This window comes from Equus quagga, chromosome 15 (genome assembly GCF_021613505.1).
Source record: "Equus quagga isolate Etosha38 chromosome 15, UCLA_HA_Equagga_1.0, whole genome shotgun sequence".
In the NCBI taxonomy this organism is placed as follows: Eukaryota; Metazoa; Chordata; class Mammalia; order Perissodactyla; family Equidae; genus Equus; species Equus quagga.
Window position 1 is genome coordinate 82,437,021 of NC_060281.1, and position 26,333 is coordinate 82,463,353.

The 26,333-nt window shown below is 52.1% G+C and overlaps 1 protein-coding gene across 4 annotated transcripts in view; it reads left to right on the forward strand.

Annotated features, from left to right (window-relative positions):
* The first annotated feature begins 561 nt into the window (after positions 1–561).
* SGSM1 (small G protein signaling modulator 1) overlaps positions 562–26,333 on the forward strand; it is an 85,887-nt gene continuing 60,115 nt past the window's right edge. For all 4 annotated transcript variants that reach the window (XM_046640620.1, XM_046640622.1, XM_046640621.1 and 1 more), the window contains exons 1-2: positions 562–636; positions 737–780. In XM_046640620.1, the coding sequence (XP_046496576.1) occupies positions 618–636; positions 737–780 (63 nt within the window). In that variant the 5' untranslated portion in view covers positions 562–617. The remainder of the gene's footprint in view (positions 637–736; positions 781–26,333) is intronic.

Below are 26,333 nucleotides of genomic sequence, written 5' to 3' on the forward strand. Positions count from 1 at the left end.
TTATTCTCCCAATGACCTGCCTATGGCGGAGGGAGCCACTTAAGGCTGGGCCTCTCTTGGATGGAGAGCCAGTATATCTTGGAAAATTCTCAGTAATAATAATAATAATAATAATTAATGGTACTCGTTTATGGTTGCTGGCCTTTTTTTCCTAGGTCTGTGTTAAGCACTTTACATTCAATATTTCATTTAGGTCTCGTATCATTCCTATGAGATTAACCATATTATACCCATTTTAAAGATGAGAAAACCAAGGCTCGGAGAGTGTCAGTAGTCGCCCGCCATCTCCCGCCACTTTCTCCAGCCGGGCACGTTGAAGACATAGACATTGAAGAAATTATGTTGTCCTTGCTGCCCCAGATAAGGGGGGGCGGGACATGGGGCGTTGGGAATTGGGGATGGGGGTTCCTTGGGAGGTCCGGCCGCGGGGTGTGCGTCTGGCGGAGGGTGCTCCGCCTGGGGACCGGGCGGCCGGCGGTGGCTTTCCGGGGGCGGGGCGGCGCGGCGGGCCCTGACGTCACTCGGCGCTGGCCCCGCCCCGCGCGGCTGCAGCTGCGGAGCCCGCGACCCGGAGCCGGAGCCGCCGCCGCCCGGGACTCGGATCGCAGCGCCCGGCCATGGCTTCGGGCCCGGCGGGTGAGGGGGCGCGGGGCGCGGGGGGCGCGGGGGCGGCGGGAGGGCAGCCCGGGCCCCGGCCCCCAGTCCCCGGTGACCGCCCTCCCGTCTTGTCCCACAGAGGCGGAGACCCGGCAGAGGCTGCTGCGCACCGTCAAGAAGGAGGTGGGTGCCGGGGCGGGGGCGGGGGCCGCGACCCCTGGGGGAGGGGAAAGGGTTCCCCAGGAGGGCTGGCCCGTGGCGGCGGCCACCTCGGGGGTGGGGCTGACCTGGGTGGGCAATTACCTCCTGTAGGGCTGGAGGCGGCTGAGTTTTGGGGTGGGGGCCTCAGGTATGGGGGGAGCTCTGGATGTTTTTATGCTGTGTGCCGGGGCAGGTGCAGGTGAGGGCCCTCCAGGTGTGCGGCACACCTGGCTGGGTGGGGCTAGGACTCCCTCTAGTGGCGGGGCAGAGGGGTGAGTCTCACTGAGGTGAGACAGGCACCGGGGGGGCTGACAGGTGTGTTGCGGGGAGGGCTGCAGAAGGAGGACCAGACTTCAGAAAAGGAGGAAGATTCACTTTGGGGAAATAAAGTCATCCCTCTAATCCCCTGCCCCCAAATTCTCAGTCCTTGGAGGCACCCTCCCTGAGAGTCCCATGTCAGCGGGTTACTCCATTTGTGGGCATGTGGCCACGATCTCCTGGCAGGCAGGGTCCCTCATCCCCCACCCCACCCCACTCACTCAGAGGGGTGAGCATCAGACAGGGTCCAGCTGCCCCCCTGGCCCTTCACTTGCCCCTGAGGGCAGCTGGGAGCCCAGTCTAGCATTTAGAGGCAATAGCCCATGACTTCCCGTGGAGGGGAGCATCTATAGTGAGGGATGCTGGGGGAGGCATTTAGATGCGTGGACTGTGGGTGCGAGTGTGTGTCCAAGCGTGCACACGCCTGTGTGGGTGAGGACTGAGCTGTGAGTCTGTGTACCTGAGAATATCTGTGCTTCTGTCTGGAGATATCTAAGTGTATTTCTGTGTATTGTGTGTACACGTATCTGTGTGTCTATCTGCTTTTGTGAGTATGATGTGTATCTGTGTGATGCAGGAATCTGCATAAACGAGTGAGGCTGTAACTGTGTGTGTATGTGTATCTGTGTGTGTGACGTGTGATACATGAGTCTGTGTGTGAATGAGTGAAGCTGTGGCTGTGTGTGTGTGTGTGTGTGTGTGTATTGCTCTTCTCGTGTCACCCCACATCCCTCACCCCGGGACCCCATCGCTGCCGAGCCTGCATCCCCTCTGTATCTTGAGTCCTCAGCCTGAAACCTCGAATGGCCCCAGACCTTGGGGGCTGGCTTGCTTCCTGTGCCTCTGTGTGTGTTAAGGTGTCAGCTCTGAGCACCAAGAAGCCCCTTGCTGCATGGTGGCAGACATCCACAAGGGTAGCCTGTTGCTGCCCCTGCCTCCTCGGGGAGCACAGGTGTGTGTCTGTGTGTATGTCTCTGTGTGTCCCATGTTGTTTAAGGAAACAGAGCTTGTTGCGCGTTCTAGCATTTCGGAATAAGGAGGCATGCAGGATACAGAAAGGCCCAGAACTTTTTAACTCAGCCTGGGAAGAGACCCCTGTGGGGACCTGAAGAAAACTCTGTCTAGACCCTCTTTCCGACAAAACCTACAGACCCACGACATTCTGCTGACTCTTCTGGGGTAGGACCCCCCCCCCCCCAAAAGCCTTCATGTTAAAAACCTGCCGTCTTTCAGTTCACTCTTTAACCGAACCTAGATGTGGTATGTGCTCCCAGATGTTTTCACCTGGACTGGCTGTGTTTTTAAGGACATGGTGGCTCGTTCAATTGGGAGGGGCTGTAAGCAGAAGAGCCTGTGACCACGGCGTCTGGGGAGGACAGTGCTTCCTACGTCTGGACAGGGCTCCGGCTGGGCACTGGCCCCAGCTCAGCTGCCAGCTCCCTCGGTGCCCTGGACAAGTCCTTCCCCTCTCAAGGACTCAGTTTCCACATCTGGAGAAGGCAGCATTGGGTCGATGTCCCTGGAGGTCCCGTCCGTGTCAGTCTGGTTTGGGTTATTGGCAAGGCCGTGGGGGACACTTCACCTCTGGTGGCCGGTGGCCTGGGTCTGCATCCTCTCTCCCAGGAGCAGCCGAGTTTGGGACTTAGGATGAACCGAGGCCATCTCCTGATCAGAGGGACCTCTCGGTATCCTGCTTGGTGCCTGAGGGGGCAGGGGCGAACCTTACAAGCGTGGGCAGAGGGCCTCAAGCGCCCGCTGACCCTGGATCTGTAGTCAGGAGGGAGGACGTACGGTCCCAAGTTGGTGGCTGTCTCTAAATTCTGCGTTTCTTGGGGTACATCATTTTAGTAATCAGAGCTTCCGTTTGCTGGGGGCCACTCGTGCCACACGCTGTGTGTGCAGTAACTTCATGAGGTGGGTGAGGTTGTCCCCATTTTACAGACAGGGAAACTGAGGCTCAGAGAGGAGGAGTGAGTTGCTCAAGGGCACATGGGGACTTACCCCCTAGGTCTGTCTGACCTCAGAACCAGGCTCTTACCCTCTCTATCACGAACATGCTCATCTACGTCTACACAACACGCAATCTTGGCGTGCATAGGTGGTATAATTTCCATGGTACAGATGAGAAAACTGGCCCAGGGGGTGTAAGTGAGGTTTCAAGGACACAGAGCCAGTGAAGGGGAACAGATCCCGTCTTCTGTCTGTGAGCCTCCTGTTTAGCACAGGGGCCCCTAAGGGGATGGCAACAAGTCCATGCCACCCAGAGCAGACCTCCTCTCTCCTTTCCTTCTTCTGCCCACCTCTTTGGGGAGCATCTCCCCTAGTCTCGAAGAGCCCATCTCCAGTGGAGTGGTGAAAGGAAGCTCTTTGTCTAGAAATGTGGGCGCCCTCAGGTCTTCCTTCTCCCCACCTTGTCACAGCCTCTCCCAGAGGTGCCTCCCATCCTTCTTTCCAGAAGGGCTGGCTTAACAGTCAGTTTCTGTAGATACGCCAGGCAGGTCTGCAGGCTTTTCCTGAGCCACTGAAGCCTCAAAGGCCAGCAGAGACTGTGGCTGGAAGCTGTGTCCAGAGCTGACTCCAGGAGCCAGTGTGGCCTGGCACCAGGAGGCAGGTCAAGAAGGAGCTTTGGGCTCAGCCAGAGTTGGGTTTAAATCCCCATGCATTTATTTACTGAGGGGCATCTGTGTGCCAGACACTGGCCTGGGCTTTCTGGATACAGGAGCGAACAAGATAGGCCCTTTCCTCTTGGGGCTTACTTTCCAGTATGGTGGACAAACCCTGACAGCCATGTGAGCTTAATTAGAAGGGTAATTACGAGCTGTGCACCGAGGTCTGAAGGTGAGGTACTTGGCACCATAAGAACATGTGACAGGGAGAAGTAACCGCATGCAGGTGGCCCAGGAAGGCTTCCAGGAGGAAGTGAGGTTCAGGAAGATATGTGAAGGATGAGTAGACCTTGTAGGTGAAGGTATGAGGTGGAAAGAGACAGAGGAAAACCATTCCTGGCAGAGGGAACCGCGTATGCAAAGACTTTGTGGCCGGAGGGAGCATCGTAAACCTGAGGAATGGAAGGATTTGGAAGTGGCTGGAGTGCAGAGAGCAAAAAGGGTGCTGGGGTGCAGAAGGGACAGATCACAGGGTCCTATCCTAGAAGCAAGGGGAAAGGAGTGGAGAGGACGTCAAGAATATGCAAAGAAGAGTGTGGAGCTGAAACTGATTGCTTGTCAATTGCACAGTCTTCACCAAGCATCTGTCTTCACCTTTCCAAGTGTCTGGGTTTCAGTTTATTCATAATGGGGAAGAAAATGACTCACCTGTCAGGATAAACCATGTGAAAACAGCCACCATGTTAGTCTGAGCTTCTCCAGGGCGGGCATCTCGTTTATTTTGTCTTCCTTGGTGCCCCCGTGGGGAAGCTGGTGACACGGTGCCCTCAGCATGATGTCTTCCAGTTAGACCCAACCAGCTCTATCCTGACTCTTTCCTGGCTCGCTTCGCCCCCACCCTCTTCCTTTCTCTCCCCGCCGCCGCCACCCCTTAGTTTTGTTTTGGTTCCCAGGGCGAGCGGGGACTGGCTTCCCGTTGCCATGACGACTGCCATTAAAGGAGCCAGCCACGTGACACGAGTTGATAAGGGAAGCGAAGTGACTAACTGCCTTATTTTCCTGCCTCCGGGCTGGTCTGGGGGGGCCTCTTAATTGGAGGGAAGAAGGCAGGGCCTTGTGGGCCAGAGGAGAGACCCCGGGACGGAGGCAGGGGATGAAGCCTGTGTGGAGAGGAAGCTACGTTTCGCTCTGCACTCTGGAGCTGATGTCAGGGCTGTCACAGGGAGCCATCATCACTGAGGCTGAGCTGGGGGGGTTGGGGGAGCCGAGCCTCCCAGCCCCTGGGTGTGGGGCAGTGGGATGGGGCAGGGCGGGACATACTGCTGGGACCCCAGAGTGGTTTCACTCTAACCCAAGAGTTCTCAGTGAAGGAAGTGGGGGTGATTTTGCCCCCCAGGTAAGGGGACCAGATAATATACAGGTTGCACAGTCAAATCCAAATTTCAGATAAACAATGAATCATTTTTTGGTATATGTATGGCTACATCTGGCAGCCCTACCCCAGGGGACATTTGGCAACGTCTGCCGACATTTTTGGTTGTCACAACAGGGGTTTCCGCTGACGTCTAGTGGGAAGAGGGCCAGGGATGCTGCTCAGCTGCCTGCAGTGTGCAGGATAACCCCTGCCGCAAAGAATATCCAGCGCAGAAGGGCAGGCCTGTGGAGGGTGGGAATCCTCTGTGCGGGGCACTGTGCCACTCTTCCCGACAGCCCTAAGAGCGAGGAGAATTCTCTCCTCCTCTTCATAGACAGGAACCAGAGGCACAGAGTGGTTAAGCGGCTCACTTGAGGGTCACACAGCCCGTCAGTGGAGAAGCCAGGCTTCCAACCGTACTTTGTCAGGCTCTGAGGGGTGGCCACGTGAGCCTGGCTCGCAGAGGGCAGGTAGGGAGCTGTGAGCTTCCACAGAGGCCCTGGACACACGGCGGGGGGCCAGGTGGGTGCAGGGAAAGGGGATGAAGCAGGAAGGTCCAGGAGTCCAGCTTGTGCAGTGCCGGGAATGGGCAGGCTGCGCATTGGGACTTGCTCCATCAGGGAGTGGGGAGCTCTAGAAGATTTGTGAGCAAGGGAGGCTGTGGCCTGGAGTGGAACTTCAACAAGTTTCAGCCAAAGCAGGGGCCAGGATGGACCCTTTCTGCCAATTCTTAGAAGAAAACTTCCCCTCTTTCCTTCCCTCCTCCTCCTCTTCCCCTCCCTCCCTCCAATCCTTCCTTCTTTCTTTCCACAAATATTTATGAAGCATCTGCTATGTGCCAAGCTAAGGATTCTGTGTACCCAACTCCACCGTGGGGGCAGGGCAGGTATCCCCCACGCCAACAAGCAATGCTCTGACACCAGCTGGGGGTCCTATGATTCTACTCAGTTCCGACACTACCTGGAGACAGCATCAGATCCCACAGGTTGCGGGCTCAGTGCCACCAGACTCCCTCCCTCTCTCCCGACTTCAGACGGCAATGTCAAGTCCAGGTTGTCACCTGGGCTTCTGACCCATGAGCTATAGATTAGAGGTTCCAGCAGCGCCCCCGGGGTTCGATTCATTTGCTAGAGCGACTCACAGAACTCAGAGGAACGTTTTACTCCCTAGATCACTGTTAATTATGAAAGAGTCTTAGTCAGGAACAGGCTGATGGAAGAGATGCACAGGGCAAGGGGTGTGGAAAGGGCATGGAGCTTCCACGCCTTCTCCCAGCAGGCCACTCTCCCCACAGCTCCAAGCGCTCACCAGCCCCTAAGCTCTCCGCACCCCGTCCTTTTGGGGGTGTTTATGGAGGTTTCATTCCATAGGCACAATCGATTCAATCATTGGTCATTGGCGATGGATGCATTCAACTTGAGCCCTTCTCCCGTCCACGGAGGTGAGGGGCAGAGGGGCTGAAAATTCCAGCCTCTAATCGCATGGCTGGTTCTCCAGGCCGCCAACCCTCCTCCTCAGGGGGGTCCAAAAACCACCTCGTTAACGTAACAAAAGACACCTTTTTCTTTCTCTCACCACTTAGGAAATTCCAAGGGTTTTAGAAGCTCTGTGCTAGAAACTGTGATGAAGACCACATACATATTTATTATAATTCACAGTATCCAGGACCTGCAGGTTGAGAGGTGAGCAGAGCAGCACCCCTGCTCACACGTCTCAGGAAGCCTACAGTCTGGGGGAGGGGGCAGATAGAGAAACAATAATATATGTTACATGTGGCAAGGGCTGTGACAAAAATAAAGCTAGAGGAGGAGTGGAGAGTGGTGGGAAGGGCTCTGCAGAAGAGGTGGTCAGGGATGGCCTCTCTGATGGGGTGACATTTGAGCAGAGACCTGAAGGAAAGGATGGGGCCATGCAGACATCTGACGGAAGGGTGTTCCAGACAGAGGGCACAGCATATGCAAAGGCCCTGGGTCAGGAACAGTGAATAGTGAGGAGCCAAGGAGGCTGGAGTGGAGTGAATAAGAAGGGAGGAGGAGATGAGGTCAGAGAAGGGACAGGAGGCCCACCATGTGGGGCCTTGTGGTGGGCGCTCAGGCAGCAGGGTAGCACTAAAGTATATGGGACAGATTGAGGGTAGGGAGCACAAAGTCACGAAGCAAGAGAGGAAACGTCTATCTTGTTCTTTGCTGAGCTTTCGATTCTCGGGCTGGAAATCACAGCCCCCACTCCCGCACCATCCCCCGCTGGGCCAAGTGGAGGTGCCAAGTGTGCTCGCCGAGCCAATCGGATGAGTGTAGGAATCCTGGGTGCGATAAAATGGGGGCTCTCTGACGCTTGCAGGGTTGACTCAGATCAGTTCGTGCGTGTCATGTTTTCGGACTTCATTTGGCAGAAATTGTCATGAATCGGGCCGCCACTTGCTTTTTGATGCTTTTTTTCAAGTCTCTGGCAATGCGGCTTCTGGAAGCTTCTGATAGTGACGGGCTTGGGCATCGGTGCGCTGGCTCGACGTGAGAGGGTGGCAGGAGGGACCGTGGCTTTCCTGCTTGCTTGTGTCTCCCGTGCGGTCTGGCTGGGCCTCCCCTGCAGTAACCTCACGAGGGGCTCCCAGAGATGGTGGTAGCTTTGTTCCTGGTTGGCGGGTGGGAAAGGGCATTTTTGTCCCCCCCGGTGGGCCTGCCCGGGGCTGCAGACCCCAGGATGGGAAGTGAGGACACCCGAGTCTCGTCCTTGCTCTGCCCCTAACAATGTATGGCCTCCTAGCAGGTCCCTTCTCCGTCTCAGCTTCCTGCTTTCTAAGTGGACGAGGTTGACAGTTCCAGGATTCCAGGAACCGAGTCATCTAATTTGGCCTGCATCACTTTCCAGGAGCCGGGTCTCCCTGTGTTTTCTCTTCTCTGAATTTGCCAAGCCTGTATTTCAGACTTACTAAACCACAGGCGCTGATAAAACTTGTTGGGAGTCTTTACTCCATTCGAGGAAGACAAGGTCTCAATCAGTTCTAATGGGATAAATTTTTTTGCAAAACAGCATCTACGGAGCATATTATATAGATGAGCTCATTTGGTTATCCCCAGGAAGTGGATGAAACACTCTCCCTTATAGAGAAGGAAATTGAGGGACAGAGATGACAAGTAACTTGCATAAGGTCACGGAGATTATGAGTGTTACAGCACAGGGGTCTGGCCCCAGAACCCTGCTCTGCGTTACTCTGGAGCCAAAATCAACAGCCTGCATGTGGTTCTGAGCTATTTCTTGGCGTCCAAAGGGAAGAGCCCTTGAGTGGGAGTCAAGAAGGCTGATCTTGACTGGCTGCATCCCCATCCTGCGGTGGGCACCTGGCTCTTCCCTCCTCATCTCATCTGGTTGGTCATTGGCCCCATGGAGGTACAAGGAGATAGGAGATGAATGAATTTTTGTGCTTTTTCTTTTTTTTTTTTTTTTTTAAGATTGGCACCTGAGCTAACAACTGTTGCCAATCTTCTTTTTTTTTCTCTTCCTGCTTTTTTTCTCCCCCTCCACCCTGCCTAGTACATAGTTGTACATCTTTTAGTTGTGGGTCCTTCTAGTTGTGGCATATGGGACGCCACCTCAACATGGCCTACTGAGCGGTGCCATGTCCGCGCCCAGGATCCGAACCCTGGGCTACCGAAGCGGAGCATGCGAACTTAACCACTTGGCCATGGGGCCGGCCCCCTGTGCTTTTTCTATGTAAAATTTTGAAGGAACTCAGATTGTGGGTGTTTATAAAGGACAGTAAGACGTACTTTTGCAGTGAGCTCCCATTTAGAAATCTGATAACTTCAGCCCTGAGAGTTCAAGAGACTCAGTGATACTTGGGGCATTGAATGAATTCTTCTTTAATTATTGCTATCTAGTAAATTATGTTTAATTTGTAAGTTAGAATTATAGCAACTACCATTTATCAAAGACTGCTCTACGGGCTTCACTTTGTCTCATTTGCTCTGCAAAGCAATCTTCCTGTAGAGTAGGTAGCAATAGCAATTCCTCTTTACTGATGAAGAAATTGAAGCTCAGACAGGTCAAGAAACTGGACCAAGGTCACACAGCAGAGAAGCAGCAGAGTGGAGTATTTTAGCCAGCTCCATCCACTTCAAGTTGGATCATTGCTAATGAAACTAGCTAGAATTATACATAAATATATAAACATAAGCAAAAAAAGGAAAGAGAGGCTAAAAAATGGATTTATTGGTTCAAGGGTTTGAGAAGTTTAGAGTGAGTCCAGCTTTAGGTACAGCTGTATCCAGGGGTTCCAATGATGTCATCAGGACCCTGTCTCTCTCTATCTCTCTGTGCTCCCTTTCTCTGTGTTGGCTTTATGCTCTGCCTCTCTCTGTGGGGAGGCAGAGTGTTGCCAAGCAGCTCTCAGGGCACAGTCTGCCAGCTTGGCATCCCCACAGAAAGAGAGGCTCCCCTTCCCAGTGGTTCTAGCAAAAGCCTTCGGTTAGGTCTCATTAGAGCAGCCTGGGTCATGTGCTCCTGTTGCACAAATCGGCGTGGAGTGCTCTGGTTGGTCAAGCCTGGAGGGGCAGAGTGTGGAGTCCACCCTGGGAGAGTAAGGGACAGTACCCAGAGCAGAGCCGAGGTGACATGACCAGGCAGGGGAATGGAAACCAGGGCGACAAGCCACAGACAAGGGGGTGAGGGCATCTGCATTTGGAGCTCCGCCCCTGGTAACAGTGGAAGTGTCCACTCTGTGCTCTGTGCCTGGCTGTGACCCCAAGTGCTGCCTGGGGACCTACCGTGTGCCATGTGTCTGCTGGATGAGGGGTTTCTGCTTGGGGGGTATGCCAAGCCCTGAAATTGTACTAGCTTTGTTCTTGCTGCACAGAGAGAGTATCGTCAGTTATCATCAGTACCCCTGAGGAGGCCACACCCAAATTCCCAAATCTGGTTCCAAACCACCCTGAAGGATGCTGGCATACAAAGATGAATACATACACTTTCCTGCCTCGGCGTGCTCAGAGATGAAATGGCGCCTCTTAATTTCTAACCCAGTGAGCCCTCCAATAATAATAATAACAACCCTTAATAACAATCACAGTTAGCATTTATTGGGCACCCACGGTATTCCAGACCTCTTCTGTCAAATATGTGAGCCGCTAGCCCCATGTGCCTGTTTACATTTAAATTAAGTCAGATTAAACCAAATTAAAAATACAGTTCCTCCATAGCCGCACGTGGCTGATACGTATTGGACAACACAGGGACAGAGCATTTCCAGAAAGTTCTATCACGTTCTAGGCATGGTGCTAAGTGCTTTGCATGCGTTAACATATTTAATCTTAAAAAAGAGAAACCCTCAGAGGGTTAGGTCCTATTTGTTACCCCATTTTACATATGAGTACCCTGAAGCACAACGCAGTGAAGTGACTTGGCAAGGTCGCACGGCTTCCAACAAGTGGAGCCAGGCTCCTAACCCAGCCCTGGGACATGATATTTGATGCTTGTCCTCCTCAAGTTGGCTACAGCTGGTTAGTCCGTTTTCTGGTTCACCGTGTGCGTATTTTAAGCAACCGTCTAGGAATTCGTTTCTTACTTTCCTGCAGCTGCCCAGAATCCCAAAGTCTGGGCAGCCTCCTCGAGTATCCAGGCATGCTCTGGAGTCTGTGTGCGCCTGCCTTGTCCCTGAGGCCCGTGGGGCTGTGGAAGTGGGGCATGTTGCCAGGGGATCCGCCACACGCAGGGGGCCGGGCACCCGGGAGAAAGCTGGCTGATCTCCAGGCTGTGGGCTGGGAATGGGAAGCACGCGGGCTGTTTTCTCTGGGAAGGGGGGCGGCCGGAGGACTGTCACCACGGCTCCATCGTCTCCATCGGTGGCGGTGGGAGGGAGTGCTGGCTGCAAGGGCCTTTTTGCCGAGAGGCCCCAGGTGAATGCTCCAGAATCAGGTCCTGGGGGAGCCTCCTTGTCAAGGGGTGTCTGAGGCACCTGTGCAGAGCGGATGGGAGGCCTGTGCAGGGAAACCCCATTCTCAGCCCCGGAACCCTCCTCCTTCCAGGCTGGGGCAGATTGTCTGGTCCTCACACTCAGGGAACAATGCCTGGCGTCTGTTTACAGCCCGCAGTAAACGATTAACTGGGGCTCTGCAGGCCCGGCCAGCAGAGCCAGTGGGAGGGCTCTGTTTCTCCTGCAAGCGGAACAGCCACTTGTGGGGCAGGATAAGAGGGAGGGGTCGAGGGAGGGGTCCAGGGAGGATTTCTGTAACACTCTGAAGATCTACCTGCCACTCCACGGCTCTATCGTTGATGTCCCCTCCCCTGCCTGCCTGCTCACAGCACACGGATGGGCCTGCAGGGCACTCCTGTGGCTTTGTTTTTGTCATCGCTCTGCGCTCTGCGTGGGTGTGGAGGGCAGGCTGGATGTGTGTGGGCGGGAGGGTGGGGTGGGTCGTCCTGGAACTGCATGTGCCCAGAGGGAAGCTTTGATCCATTCACCAGTGTTTGCTGAGCTCCTCCCGTGTGCTGAGCACCTTCGGCCTCCTTCTTGTTGAAGGCCCCAAACAACGCCCTTTGCAAGCGGACGTGCTGAGGGTGTGGAGGAGCTCCTCCAGAAGGAGGCCCTGAGCCTGTTTGTCAAAAGGTCCAGATCCCTGCTGACCAGCAGCGGGTGAGGAAAGGACATTTGTGTCTTTTTTTTTTAGGAGACTTTGTTCTTTAGGGCAGTTTTAGGTTCACAGTCAAAATTGAGCAGAAAGGACAGAGATTTTCCGTACAGCCCCTGCCCCCACTTATGCATAGTCTCCCCCACTATCAGAACTCTGGACCAGAGCGGGGCATCTGTTACAGCTGGTGAACCTACACTGGCACGTCATTCTCGCCCACAGGCCACAGCTTACATTAGGGTTCGCTCTTGCGAACATTCTAAAGGTTTTGACAAATGCATAATGAATGGCGTATGTCCATCACTATAGGATCCTACAGAATACTTTCACTGCCCTAAAGATCCTCTGTGCTCCATCTCTTCTTGCCTCCTCCCCCCCAACCACTGATCTTTTCCCTATCTCCATAGTCTTACCTGTTCCAGAATGTCATATAATTGGAATTGTACCGTCTGTAGCCTTTTCAGACTGACTTCTCTCACTCAGTAATAGGCATTTCAGCTTGCAAGTTTCTTTTCCTTACCATGACTCTCCTTTCGGAACCGACGTGTGGTAGAGAGAGGCAGCTAGGAGGCCCCGGGTGTGCTGGGAGAGGTGAATGCTAAAAGATGGTGGTAGGGCAGAGGGGGAGCTGGCAGTGCTGCTGGAGCCTGGCTCTGCGAGCGAGGAGTTGGCTGTGACTGTGACAGCCAGCCGCACTGGGCCGAGGGAGCAGGTGCGTTGGCCACCTGGCTGCTGGGGTCCCCACCGCCACCCGGAACTTCCAAGCGGGAGACATTGATTTGAATCCCAACCTCTTCACAGGCCACAGGATGTTTACCCCTCCCAGGTCAGCTGCCTCATGAGAAAATGGGAATAATAGCAATGACACCCATTTTTGCACGGTCGTTGTGAATCTTTGGGTTCATATATATAAAGCGCCCACTTGGCCTGTGGGGAGCACCCGGAGGTGTCTGTTGAATGAATGAATGAACCTCCTGTGTGCCAGGCTCTGTGCAGGGCAGACATCATGGGTTTGAGTCCCTGCCCTGCCATTCGCAAGCCGTGTGCTCTTGGGCAAGTCACTTAACCTCACTGCACCTCAGTTTTCTCATCTGTAAAATGGACAGGGTACCCATGTCGCCTAACTCCCCCAAGGATTAGATGAAATAATGCCCCTAGTACAGAGCCAGGGCTGCGATTGTGTTCCGTGCTTTCGATGTATTCTCTTACGCCTGTGAGGCAAAGACTGTTACCACCCATTTTACTGATGGGAATGCAGAGACTCCAACAAGGGACCTGACTCGCCCAAGATCGTGTACACAAGAGCCGAGATTTGAAGGGTGGAAGGTTGACCTCCGAGCCCGAGGCTCACAGCTGTGTGGTGGGCATTATTGTAGGAGCTTGGAAGAGGAGGGGTCACATTAACGCGGTGGGGGGGCGGGGAGGCTCAGGAGGGGGTGAGAAGGCGCCTTCCCTGGTCCTGGAGGGTTGGGTGGTTTTTCCAGGCCTGGACAAGGAGGTCGGAATAGGGGGGATATGAGGTGGAGGAGATTCTGCGAGGGCCAGGTGGTGGGAATCGTGTGGTCACGCAGAAAGAGTGGCGGGTGTGACCGGGGTTCTGGATGCGGGAAGGGGAGGGGACAGGATTCCGAAGGAAAGGAAGGTGGGGCCACACCACGGAACAGTGACAGCTTGCAGGGCGGCACCCCCCATCTCCCCACCCCACCCCGTCTGTTTGTGGCTGTGTTTTGGAGTGTCCCAAAATATCCCAGCCCCGCCCCCCCCATCAGCCCTGTTCCAGCCCCTCCCAACTCTCGCCCCCTGCGCGCCTCACCCATAAAAAATTTAAAAAATCAAAAGCCGCCAGCTATTTCCCTGTAGAGCTTTTCCCTGCCACACTGTCCTTACGTCTGTTCCTTCCTTTGAGCTCCAAGGCGACTGTGAGGAGTTTTTCCCTCTGCTTTAGAGTTGGAGAAACTGAGGCCCAGAGAGTTCCTTTCTATTTGTGCTTCAGATCATTGCAAGCATCACCTCCTCCGGGAAGCCCTCTCTGACCTCCTGACTTACCCCGTCAGGTCCCGTTTCTTTCTTATTAGTTCTCATACAACCAAGTTCTTGCGCTGCAGAGAACGGGTTACATTTTGTCATGATTTACCTGCTTGTGTGATTTTGTTAGAGTCTTTCCATCTCTCTGGTCTGTGACCTCCTGAGGACTCTATCTGCCTGCCACCTGGTGCCATACACGTAGCGGGCGCATGATGGATGTTGAGTGAGTGAGCAACAGTTTGGGTTCATGTAATAAGTGCTGGGAAGGCAAGTGTTAGTGGAACAGAGAGGAAGCACAGTTGCCTCCCTTGGGGGATAGCGAGTCCAGGAAGGCTCCCAGGAGGAGGCGACACCTGGACTGAATCCTGACTCTCAGTTAGCCAGCTGGAGCCTGCATGGAGGGGCACCTGGCAGAAGGCACCACATCAGCAAAGGCAGAGATGAGCCCGTGACGCTGCCTTTGGGGACCTGCATGAGAGGGTCAGTGGTCCAAGGCAAGGCTGGCAATGCTGAGGTGTCTTGTTCTCTGCCTTCCGGGTACCTGCAGGGCAGCACACCCCATCCTCCGCTCACCCCCCTCGCCCCAGTGGTTGTCAAGGGGCCTTTGAGTCACCCCCTTCTGCCCACTTTCCCCACACGCTGAGAGTTATTTTTAAAGCCGCCCGAAGGCCCTTCAGGCATCCCAATTTAACCGTCCTCGCCACTGCTGGTTTCTTATGGACGTAAGTTCAGGGTGCCTGGGGGCCTGCGTCTCCCACGCTGATGCTGGCTCAGCGTCACTCCCCCACCTGCCTGCCAGGCACCTCCCACCTGAGACCCCAGGTGGGTGGGCGCTCTGAGTCAGGACTGAGGCAGCAGGCCTCCCAGAGCAGGTGGCAGCCCGGCTGGTGTTTATTTGGGCCTACTGTGTGCCGCAGGCACTAGGCTGGGTGCTTTAAGCCAGAGGTTCCTGTGGGCCAAATTCAGCCTGTTTGTGTACGCCCTTGAGCTAAGAATGGTTTTTTTCATCCTTAAAGGGTTGTAAAAACAAAGAGAGTCTGCGACATAGACTGTATGTGGCCTGAAGATAGGTTTGCCAGATTTAGCAAATAAAACTTCAGAATGCTCCATTAAATTTGAATTTCAGAGAAACAGCAAATAATCTTTTAGTATAAGCACGCACGATACAATATTTCGAACATACTGATACAAACAAAAGTATTCCTATTCACCTGAAATTTCGATTTCACTGGGCGTCCTGTATTTTATCTGGCGGCCCTAGCCCAAAGCCTGAAATTTGTGCTGTCTGACTCTTTGCCGAGAAAGTTTGCCGACCCCAGCCTTCCGCACGTAGCAAACGAGGTTAGGTGTCAGGGGCTCAGGACCTCACTGGAACGGAGCTGGATAAGCATTAGCGGCTGCTATTCATGTTATTAGTAGAATCAGAAGGATCACCGGCATATATTGAGCACCTACTGCTTGCCCAGGTGCTGGGCTGGGGGCTCAAGGTCTGCGTGGGAGAGACGGACACTAGATGGATAAACGCACAGACGCATAGTGACGGTCAGGCATCCTGAGTCCTAGGAAGAGCGTCCCGCAGGGGAGGGGTGGAGAGCGATGTGCGCGAGGCTCTGGTTTAGGCAGGGTGGTTCCAAGCCCGGCCCGTGTTCTGAGCGCTGTGCACGCTTCGTTCGCGGGATCGCACAGAGCAGCCCCGGGAGGTGGTGTGGGGCCATCCCCATCCCACAGGGGAGGAAACGGAGGCCTGAGGTGGAGTCTGACTTGGGTCTGGTGGCTCCCAGGCTCGTGTTCTGATTCCTCTAAAGTGCCTCCGTTTATGTGGTGCCAGCTGTGTGCTCCGTCCTGTTGGAGGTCATCTGCTGCTATTTTTCAGGATTCTCTGGCAGCCCTGCACACTGTTATTCCCACCCGGGGGCTTAGAGGGGTAAACACAGCAGAGGGCGGGGAGACAGGGGAGAGGAGCGAGTTCAAGGGTGGGGCAGCATGACGGTCCCTGGGGGCCAGCAGGTGGCCGATGTGAGCAGGCCCGGGAGCCCCGCTTCCGGCTTTGCAGATGGGCCTGGACTTCCCTGCCTGACTCCCTCCTGAGATTAACCCTCCCTGGACGCTGTTTAAATATTTGCAGGTGGAGGGAGGGCGGGGCTGGCTTCTGAATGGTGGCAGGGTGGGGCAGAGTGGGGACGCGGCGGGTGCTCAGAGGCCTGACGTGGAGGGGCGGCCCGGCCACAGCCCAGAGCCCAGCTGGGCCCCACGAGCCGGTGGGTGGGAAGCCGGGCTGGGTGACTAAAGCCGAAGGGGCCCGCAGCGATTGCCCATTCACCTAACTAACGCTCACGAACATGCACTGGGGCCAGACAGTGAACTGGACAGTCACTGTCGTCTGGCGAGTCGCTACCATTTGTAGAATTCCTACTATGTGCCCAGGGCTGTCTCCATTATCCCGTTCAAGCCTCACGTTGCCCCAGTGAGGTAGGGGTGCTGTCCTCGTCTGCCCCATTTCACTGATGGGGAAGCTCATCCAGCGCCGTGCAGATAGGGAGTGGCCAAGGATTGGGCCCCAGGTCAGTGACTCCACATTCCAAGCTCTTAGCTTCTCTCAGCTGCCTCCTGACATCCTGTCTTAGAGCTAATAAGCTGGTTCTGAAAGGAGTGAGCTCCCCATCATTGGAGGAATGCAAGCAGATGTTGGAGGACTCCTGAGCATGGATGCTGGAGAGGCATGAAAGCTTCCTAACCATTTGGACCTTTGAGGTGCCCCCCCACAAAAGGCCCCCATAGGGTGTGGTTGGCAGAGTCGCATCCAGGTGACCCAGGTCCCCTGACTCCAGGTTCGGTGCTTCTTTGGGTCCCCAAGTTGGGTGAGATGGAGGAACCCCTTCTTGGACGTTTCTCAGCGCCTTGGGATCTCAGAGGGCCTGGCCCAGTACTGGGCGGGGCTGAGGGCAGAGCTCTGGGTCAGGGGCCAGTCAGACCTGGGTTCAAGTCCTGGCTGTGTGACCTTCAGGCAATCGCATAAACTCTCTGAGCCTTACTTTATCCCTCTTTAGAATGGGATAATCGTGCTCTCATGAGGATTAAATCGGGTGTTCTGTACACAGGACCTGGCGCAGCGTAGGTGCTCCGTAAACATTCTCTCTGACTCTAAGCTGGGCAATAACGAAAGCGTTGGATTCAAAACGGCCTCCAGCTTCTGCTGTGAGACAAGCTATTTGTCAGAACAAAGGCCCTGGATCTGAATCCTGCAGCATCTGCATGACGGTAGATGGATTATTTAATCTCTCTGTGCCTCAGTTTCCCCATCTGTAAAATGGGAATATTTTGGGGACCTACCTCATTAGGGTTGTCATGGTTACAAACAGTCCCTGGAACATAGTGAGCACTCAAAAAAATGAGCAGTGAGCTTTAGCATCATAAAGCTCCTACTGTGTGTTGGCACAGCCTACCCTTTCTCAAATAACAGCACATTTAATCCTTACCCCGGCCCCTCGGGGTGATAGGTTCTACTTTACAGAAGAGGAAACTGAGGCACCAGCAAGAGCGTGACTTGGCCTCGTTCACAAAGGACGTGAGGGGCCCAGCTGGGATGTGAATGCACGTCTGTGTGGCTCCGAGGTCCCACCGGTCACAGCCACTGCCTCTGTGTTACCTACGTTGGGCATGATTCCGGGCTGCAGCTTAGAAAGTCATAGAGGCTGCAATGAGCCAGGATGCCACACTGCCACCACCACCATCCCCAGACCACCTCGAGGTCCCTCAAATCTGTCAGCCTTCAAAGTAGACCAAGTCCTAGCCCATGTCTGGGGGCCTGAGAGGGGGAAGGTGGTTGACCTGAATTTTGGAGGCCTTCTGCAGCTGCCCGGCCCTCTCCCCCTGCCCGCAGGTCTGGTCGGTCCCCGGGATGGGTCCCCCCAGCAGGAATGGGCAGCAGCCTCTTCGTACCTGCAATGAGACAGTGCCCCTTTCTCAAGGGCCTCAGCCACCTTCCGGGAACCTCCCACCACCATGGCCTCTTTAATTCCCTCTCCTGGCCTTGGGCTGTCAGCCTGTTATTAACTTCTGGGGAGATGCTCCAGCCCACAGGTGGGGCCAGCAGAGGTGGGGAGGGGTCCTCACTAGCCGGACCCCTCATTCAGGCTGAGCAGACCCTTGGTGCTGCATTCCCACCTATAGCGCCCCAGATCCATCCCCAGGACAAGAGGCCTGGAGCCAGACCACCACGGGTTCCTCCCTGCAGCCAACATCCCTGCTGTGTGACCTTGGGAGAGGAGTTACCCTCTCTGAGTGTCTGCATCCACAGCTGTAAACAGACAACCTTCTCCACTCTGCAGAGCTTGGACTTGAGACAGTGTGTATACAGTCAGGGCGCCAATAGGAAACAGATGGATCCCCGAAACTGAGCACATTAAGGTGAATTTAATAAAGGAGCTATTGACTAAGCGGGGGGAAGGAGACCACAAGGAAGGGAGCAGCACCCCGTGGCTAGTAACTGGGGAACCAAGAGGGGTTACTGCCCCCAGCCTGATGGGTGGGCAGGGAGAGGTTACTGGGAGGGGCAAGCTGTGCAGGGAGGGTCCCTGGACAGGAGCTGTGACTGCTACATCTCTTCCTTCCTTAAGGATTTCTGGACAGCTCCTTGTTTTATATCCTCCCTCTCTGTCCTCCCGCCTTTCCTCCCCCTCAGATGCTCCACTGCAATCTGAGCATGCATGAGATCACCCTGGGGGGCTTGATAAACGCCCCGGAGTTGCTGATTCAATCCGTCTGGGCTGACACCCGAGCCTTTGTATTTGACCCAGTAGCCAGCTGGTGCTGGTGCCGCTGGACCTGCGTGGAGCATCTCTGCTGCGTGTCACACTTTCCCTGTGCCTCTCTGTTTCTCCCACCCTGTGGCTCCTTGGGCTAAAAGCCAGTCCAGGACAGTACCCTCTGCCTCCATTCCTGCAGCTCTCTGCACCCTGCACTCGGATCCAAGGGCTGATTATGGGGGTCTCCTGCCTCCTGCCAGGTGGACTCACCAACGTTTGCATCTTGTCCTTTTGACTGCAGCCCAGACACGTCCATGCTGCAGCTCAGCTGCCCTTGACCGAGGCCAACACTGGGGTGGAGGTCGGCAGGAGGTTGTTAGCATGTGATCTTGGGGTGGACACCAGGGGATGTGAAGTGAAGCAAGCAGGAGTGGGCAGAGGAGAAGTTGGGTCGCAATGGGGCCTCCGTGCAAGCCTAAGCCAGCCCTCTGGGGAGTTCCAAGGGGAGCTGGGGTGGCCCTTCAGAGCCGTCGCGAGTTGGGGCAAGGATGCTGGGTCTGTACACCCCACGCGCTTCAGCCACTGGGTGTGGGCCACCCTGGAAAGAACTGAGACTAATGGGGGCTCTCTCTGCAGCTGAGGGGATCCCCTGTCCTCTAAGGGGCTGGCAGCTGAGGGTCTTCCAGCAGCTGGTGGCCTCCAGTCCTGGTGGGATGTGCATGGCACTTTGCAGCACCCACCACGTCGTTAAAACCTGTCCAAGGAGCCAGGGAGGAGTCAGAGGCCTTCTCATGGCCCCCTCTGCCCTGCCGTCTGCATCCCTGAGTCCCATGGCCCCCTGTGTGCTTGAGGAATAGCAAGAGGGCTTTTTGCTTTGGGGCTGGGGAGGAAGTGGGGGTTGCTTCTTCTCTATGCCTGAGGCAGGGAGCCCCAGTGAGCGCATTGACACCTGTTTCTGGGGCACAGTGTGGTGAAAGAGGCTTCCCTTGGGGTCAGACGGACCTGGGTGTAAGCCTCAGCAGGGTGACCTTGGGTTTGCTGATGACCTTGGGCAGGTAGTAACTAACACTTCTGAACTTCAGTTTCCTTGTCTGTAAAGTGAGTGATGATGACTACTGGGCGCCATGTTGGAAGGATTACCTGGGGCATATGTCTTAGCTCAGGCTGACGTAACAACACCGCTAATGGGGCCACTTAAACAGACATTTCCTTCCTACGGTTTGGAGGCTGGAAAGTCCAAGATCAAGACGCTGGCCCTTTTGGTTCCCAGCGAGGGCTCTCTTCCTGGCTTGCAGATGGCCGCCTTCTCACCCTGCTCTCATCTCTTTTCCTCTTTTAAGGACTCTAATCCCATCATGAGAGTCCCACCCTCATGACCTCATCTAAACCTAATTGCCTCCCAAGGGCCCTACCTCTGAATATCATCAAATTGGGGAACAAGGCTTCAGCATGTGAATTTCGTGGGGGCACAAACTTCAGTCCATAACACCATGAATGCTTAGCATAGTGCTGGGCACATAGTAAATTGTTATTATTATTATTGTCATCATCATCATCATCATCAGAGACAACCGTTGGCTGACGCTCCCAGAGTAGCAGTCAAGAACATGGGTTTAGGTTCCACTTCTGCTTCCTGTTCACTGTGTGACCTTGGGCATGTTACTGAATCTCTCTCTTCCTCAGTCTCCTCATCTGAGAAATAGGTATAGAAATGGAAACAGATCCTCACAGGGCTGTGGAGAGCGTATAATGAGTTAACATGCAGGTAAACCTAGAACTCATTCATTCGTTCAGCTGGCATATAAGAAGCCAGAGGGATGCGGCTGGGGAGGGTGACGATGGTGGTGATGCTCATGGTGGATGTGTAGTCTGCTCTGGCTGCTGTAACAGGTACCACGCGCTCGGTGGCGTAAACATCAGAAATGTCTTTTCTCATGGATGTGCAGGCTGGAAGTCTGAGGTCAAGGCGGTGGCAGGGTTGGTTTCTTCTGAAGGCGGAGGGCAGGACCTGCTCTGGGTTTCTCTCCTTGGCTTGAAGATGGCCGCCTTCTCCCTGCGTCTTCCCTCTGTAACCATCTGTGTTCAAATTTCCTCTTCTTATAAGGACGCCAGTCATATCAGATTAGGGCCCCTCTAAGTCCTGATTTTAAATTAAGTACCTCTGTAAAGATCTCATCGCCAAATATGATCACATTCCGAGATCCGACGGGTTAGGATTTCAACATATGTATTGGGAGTCGGGGGGTGGGGCGGTGGGGCACAGTTCAGCTCCTAACAGTGGGGGAGGCAACAATTTGCAGGATCAGAAAGAAGGGCCAAAGAAGAATGATGAAGGAAAGGAATGGAAGATGTTAAGGCGTTCTAGACAGTGGGAGTTGGACAAGCCTTTGAGGCCAGAGGGGTAAACTGAGACCCTGAAGGGTGTGCCAGCCTGCGGGCAGCTGCTGGTTGGCAGCACTCGCCCCAACAGCTGTCCTCCAACTGTGACACTAGGGCAGGCAGCCTGGGCCGTGACTCGGGATGAGGCAGGAGCAGTTCCCTTGGCTGGAGCTGCGAAGACCAGCCGGGAGACATTCTTGTTTGGGGTCGATGCATTGGAAGAGCACACTCCTTCTGTATGTTTCTCCTTTACTCTCACACTGTTACCACACAACATTTCTGACACCAAAGGTGTGGGTTTTCAACACAATGAGCCATTCTGCGACACCAGCTGGGTGTGCTACGATTTAACTCAATTCTGACCCCGTCTACCTGGAGGTGGTGTCCGATCCCGCAGGTTAAAGGCTCAGTCCCATGACACTGCCCCCACTCCAGAGGCCAGTTTCAGGTCTCAGGCTGTGTCTGTGTTTCTGACTGAGCAGCTATAAATCAGGGTTCCCATGACCTGCTTCTTGGGTTCAGTAATTTACCAGAATGGCTCACAGAACTCAGAGAGACACTTACTTATATGTAATGGCTTATTGCAAAAGGACATTGGTGAACATCCAGATGGAAGTGACCTGTAGGGCGAGGTGTGGTGGCAGTGTTTCCCCTGCACGGTTAATTTTGCAGTTTCTTTTTAACCTGGTTTTGCCTGCATACATGTGTTTGACGAACAAGGAATCGGGATGCGCAGATCAGATGTGACTTATCCCAGGGCGGCAGGGGTGTCACCGTCCTCATTATTAAAATGCTGCTATTTATTGAGCACATACTGTGTATCAGGCTCTATGCTGAGTTTGCTTGACCTGTGTGGCCTCATTTAAACCTCTCCGTAGGAGGTATGCGTTCATCCCACTGATACTTATTGAGTGCCTACTATGTGCCAGGCGCTCTTCTAGGGCTTGAGAACAGGGCGAGCAATGGCATACGTGGAATTCCTGACCTCATGAAATCAGAGATGCCAGGAACAAAATAAGAAAAATACATAGCATGATAGAGGCGGTAAGCTATGGAGAGAAATAGGCAGAAAAGGGGTATGTTGAGGGTCTGGTCCGGTGAGAGTGGCAAGTTTAAATAGGATGATTGGGGAAGGTGACATGTGAGCAGAGGTGAACCGTGTGGATTTCTGGGGAGGGAGGGTTCTGGTGTAGGGAATGGCAAGTGCAAGGCCGGAGGTGGGATTGTGCTCGCTGTTTGAGCAAAGAGCGAGGAGAAGGGGTGTGTGGAGGGAGTGACGGGAGCAGTGGGGGAGGAGGGAGGGAGGGCGGTGGTGGGTCAAGGGCCTTGGGGCCCCCTTGAAGACGGGCTGTCACTCTAGGTGAGGCGGGAGCCATGAGAGGTTCTGAGCAGGGGAGAGATGTGGTCTGATTCACCCTGTTTGTGTTTATACTACGTTGACACATAACATACACACTTTAAAAAATTATGGTAAAATAACACAGAACATAAAATGTCCCTTCTTAACCATTTTTAAGTTCAGGAGTGTTAAGGACCTTCACATTGTCATGTAGCCAATCTCCAGAATGCTTTTCATCTTGCAAAACTGAAACTCTGTCCCCATAAACATTAACTCCCCAGCCCCCCGGCCCCTGACAACTACAATTCTACTTTCCGTCTATGGATTTGACTCCTCTAGGAGCTCGTATAAGTGGAATCATACAGTGTTTGTCTCTTTGTGACTGGCTTATTTAACTTACCATCATATATATGCTCAAGGTTCATCCATGTTGGAGCATGTATCAGAATTTCCTTCCTCTTTAGGGCTAAATAATATTCCATTATATGTGTATACCTCATTTTGTTTATCCATCCATCCATCAATGGGCGCTTGGGTTGGTTTTATCTTTGGTGATTGTGAATAATGCCGCCATGAACACAGGTGTACACATATCTCTTCGATGCTCTGTTTTCAGTTCTTTTGGGTGTATACCAGAAGTGGAATTGCTGGATCATATGGTAATTTTATGTTTAACATTTTGAGGAGCTGCCGTCCTGTTTTCCATAGCTGCTCTGCCATTTTACATTCCCACCAACGGTGCACAAGGGTTCCAGTTTCTCCACATCCCCCCCACGCTTGTTCTTTTCTGTTTTTCGAGAGTAGCCATCCTAATGGATGTGAGCTGCTGTCTCATTGTGGTTTTGATTTGCATTTCCCTAATGATTAGTGATGTTGAGCATCTTTTCGTGTGCTTGTTGACTATTTGCATATCTTCTTCAGAGAAATGTCTGTTTCGGTCCTTTGCCCATTTTTTAATCAGGCTTTTTGTTGTTGAGTTGTAGGAATTCTTCACATATTCTAGACATTGACCCCTTATCAGGTATATGATTTGCAAAGATTTTCTTCCATTCCATGGGTTGCCTTTTTCACTCTGTTTCTTGTGTCCTTTGATGCACAAGACTCTTTTATTTTGATGAAGTCCAGTTTATCTGTTTTTACTGTTGTTGCCTGTGCTTTTGGTCTTATATCCAGGAAATCACTGCCAAATCCAATGTCATGAACTTTTCCTGCTGTGTTTTCTTCTAGGATTTTTATAGTTTTAACTCTTCAGGTCTTTGATCCACTTGACTTGATTTTTGTGTGTGGTATAAAGTAATTGTCTAACTCCATTCTTTGACTGGTGACGATCCAGTTTTCCTAACACCATTTGTGGAAAAGACTGTCCTTTCCTCATTGAATGGCTGGCTCCCTTGTCAAAATCGTTTGAGCATGTATGCGGGGGTTTATTTCTGAGTTCTCTGTTCTCTTCCATTTGTTATATGTCTTTATGCCAGTACCATGCTGTTTTGATTACTGGAGTTTGGTAATAAATTTTCAAGTCAGGAGGTGTGAGACCAACTTTGTTCTTCTTTTTCAAGATTGTTTTGCCTATTTGGGGTCCCTTGAGATTCCATATAAATTTTAGAATAGATTTTTCTGTTTCTGAAAAAACAAAAACCAAGCAAACAAGAATGCCATTGGGGTTCTGCTAGGAATTACATTAAATCTGTAGATTGCTTTGATTAGAATTGACCTCTTAACCCATAAAGTTAGATGCCTTTCCATTTTTGTGTGTATGTCTTTTAAACTTCTTTCAGCAATATATTATTTTCAGTATACAAGTCTTTTACTTCCTTGCTTAAGTTTATTCCTAAGTATTTTATACTTTTTGATGGTATTGTAAATGGAATTTTTTAAGATTTCCTTTTTGGATTGTTCATTAGTGTTTAGAAATACAACTGATTTCCAGTGTTAATTTTGTGTCCTGCAACTTTGCTGAATTTGTTTATCAACTCTAACAGATTTTTGTGGCATCTTTAGGGTTTTCTGTGTATAAGATCATGTTATCTGGGAACATAGATAATTTTACTTCTTTCTTTCCTATTTGAATGCCTTTTATTTCTTTTTCTTGCCTAATTTATCTGTCTAGACTTCCAGTATTATATTACATCAAAGAGGTGAGGTGAGAGCAGGCATCTTTGCCTTGTTCCTGAACTTAGAGGAAAACTTGTCAGTCCTTCACACTGAGTCTGATGGCAGCAGCTAGCCCTGGTGATCTAGTGGTTAAGATTCAGCCGCCTCAGCCCAGGTTTGTTCCCCGGTCAGGGAACCACACCACCCAACTGTCGGTTGTCAGGCTGTGGCAGCTGTGTGTTGCTGTGATGCTGAAAGCTATGCCACCAGGATTTCAAATATCAGCAGGTCACCCACGGTGGACAGGTTTCAGCGGAGCTTCCGGACTAAGACAGACTAGGAAGAAGGACCTGCCCACCCACTTCTGAAAAAATTGGCCATGAAAACCCCACAAATAGCAGCAGAGAATTGTCTGACAGAGCCCCAGAAGAGGGGGGATGGCGCAAAAAGTCTGTGCAGGGTTCTGCTCTGCTGTACACAGGGTTGCTAGGAGTCAGAATTGACTTGATGGCACAAATGACGACAAATGATGGTGGCTCTGAGTTTTTCATATAGAGCTTCTACTGAGGTAGTTTCCTTCTGTTCCTAGATTCGTGAGTGTTTTTATGATGAAAAGGTGTTGAATTTTGTCAAATGCTTTTCTGCATCAACTGAGATGATCATGTGGTGTTTTTTCTTGATTATGTTAATATGATGTATGACATTGATTGATTTTTGTATGTTGAGCCATCCTTGCATTTTAGCAATAAGTCCCACTTGGTCATGTTGTACAATCCTTTTTTTTTTTTTTTTTTTTTTTGCTGAGCAAGATTTGCCCTGAGCTAACATCTATTGCCAATCCTCCTCTTTTTTTGCTTGAGGAAGATTGGCCCTGAGCTAACATCTGTGCCCATCTTCCTGTATTTTGTATGTGGGATGCCGCCACAGAATGGCTGACAATTGGTGTAGGTCCACGCCTGGGATCCAAACCTGCGAACTCTGGACCACCAAAGTGGAGCATGTGGATTTTAACCACTACGCCACAAGGCCAGCCCCTGTATGATTCTTTTAATATGCTGCTGAATTCTGCTTGCTAGTATTTTATTGAATATTTTTGTGTTGTTATTCATTGAAGATACTGGGCTGTAGTTTTTGTAGTGTGCCTTTGTTTGGCTTTGGTTTCAAGGTAATGTTGGCCTCTCGGAATGAGTTTGAAAGTATTCCCTCCTTTTCAGTTTTTTTGGGAAGAGTTTGAGGAGGATTGGTGTTAATTCTTTAGGTGTTTGGTAAAATTCACCGTTGAAGTCATCTGGTTCTGAGCTTTGCTTTGTGGGGAGATTTTATATTACTGACTTGGTCTCCTTGCTGCTTATAAGTCTGTTCAGATTTTGGTAGATTGTGTGTTTTAGGAATTTATCCATTTCATCTAGGTTGTCCAATTTATTGGCGTACAATTGTTTATAGTATTCTCTTATAATCCTTTTTGTTTCTGTGGCATCGGTTGTAATGTCTCTTCTTTGAATTCTGATTTTAGTTATTTGAATCTTCTCTCTTTTTTTCTTAGTCAATCTAGCTTAAAGGTTTGCCAATTTTGCTGAATTTCAAAGAACTAACTTTTCAAAGAACTAACTCTTGGTTTTGTTAATTTTTTCTATTTTCTGTTTTGTTTATCTCTGCTCTGTTTGTTATTTCCTTCCTTCTCCTAGCTTTGGGTTTATTTCTTCTTTTTTAGTTCCTTAAGGTGTAAACTTAGATTGTTGATTTGGGAACTTTCTTCTTTTAGCCAAAGCATTTCCAGCTATAAATTTCCTTCTTAGCTGTCATTGCATCCCATAGATTATGGCATGTTGTGTCTTCATTTACGTTTGTCTCGTGATATCTGCTAACTTCTTTTGTGATTTCTTCTTTGACCCATTGGATGTTTAAGAGTGTGTTGTTAATTTTTACTTGGGCTATTGATTTCTACTTTCATTCCATTCTGATCGGAGAAGATACCTTGTATGATTTTAGTCT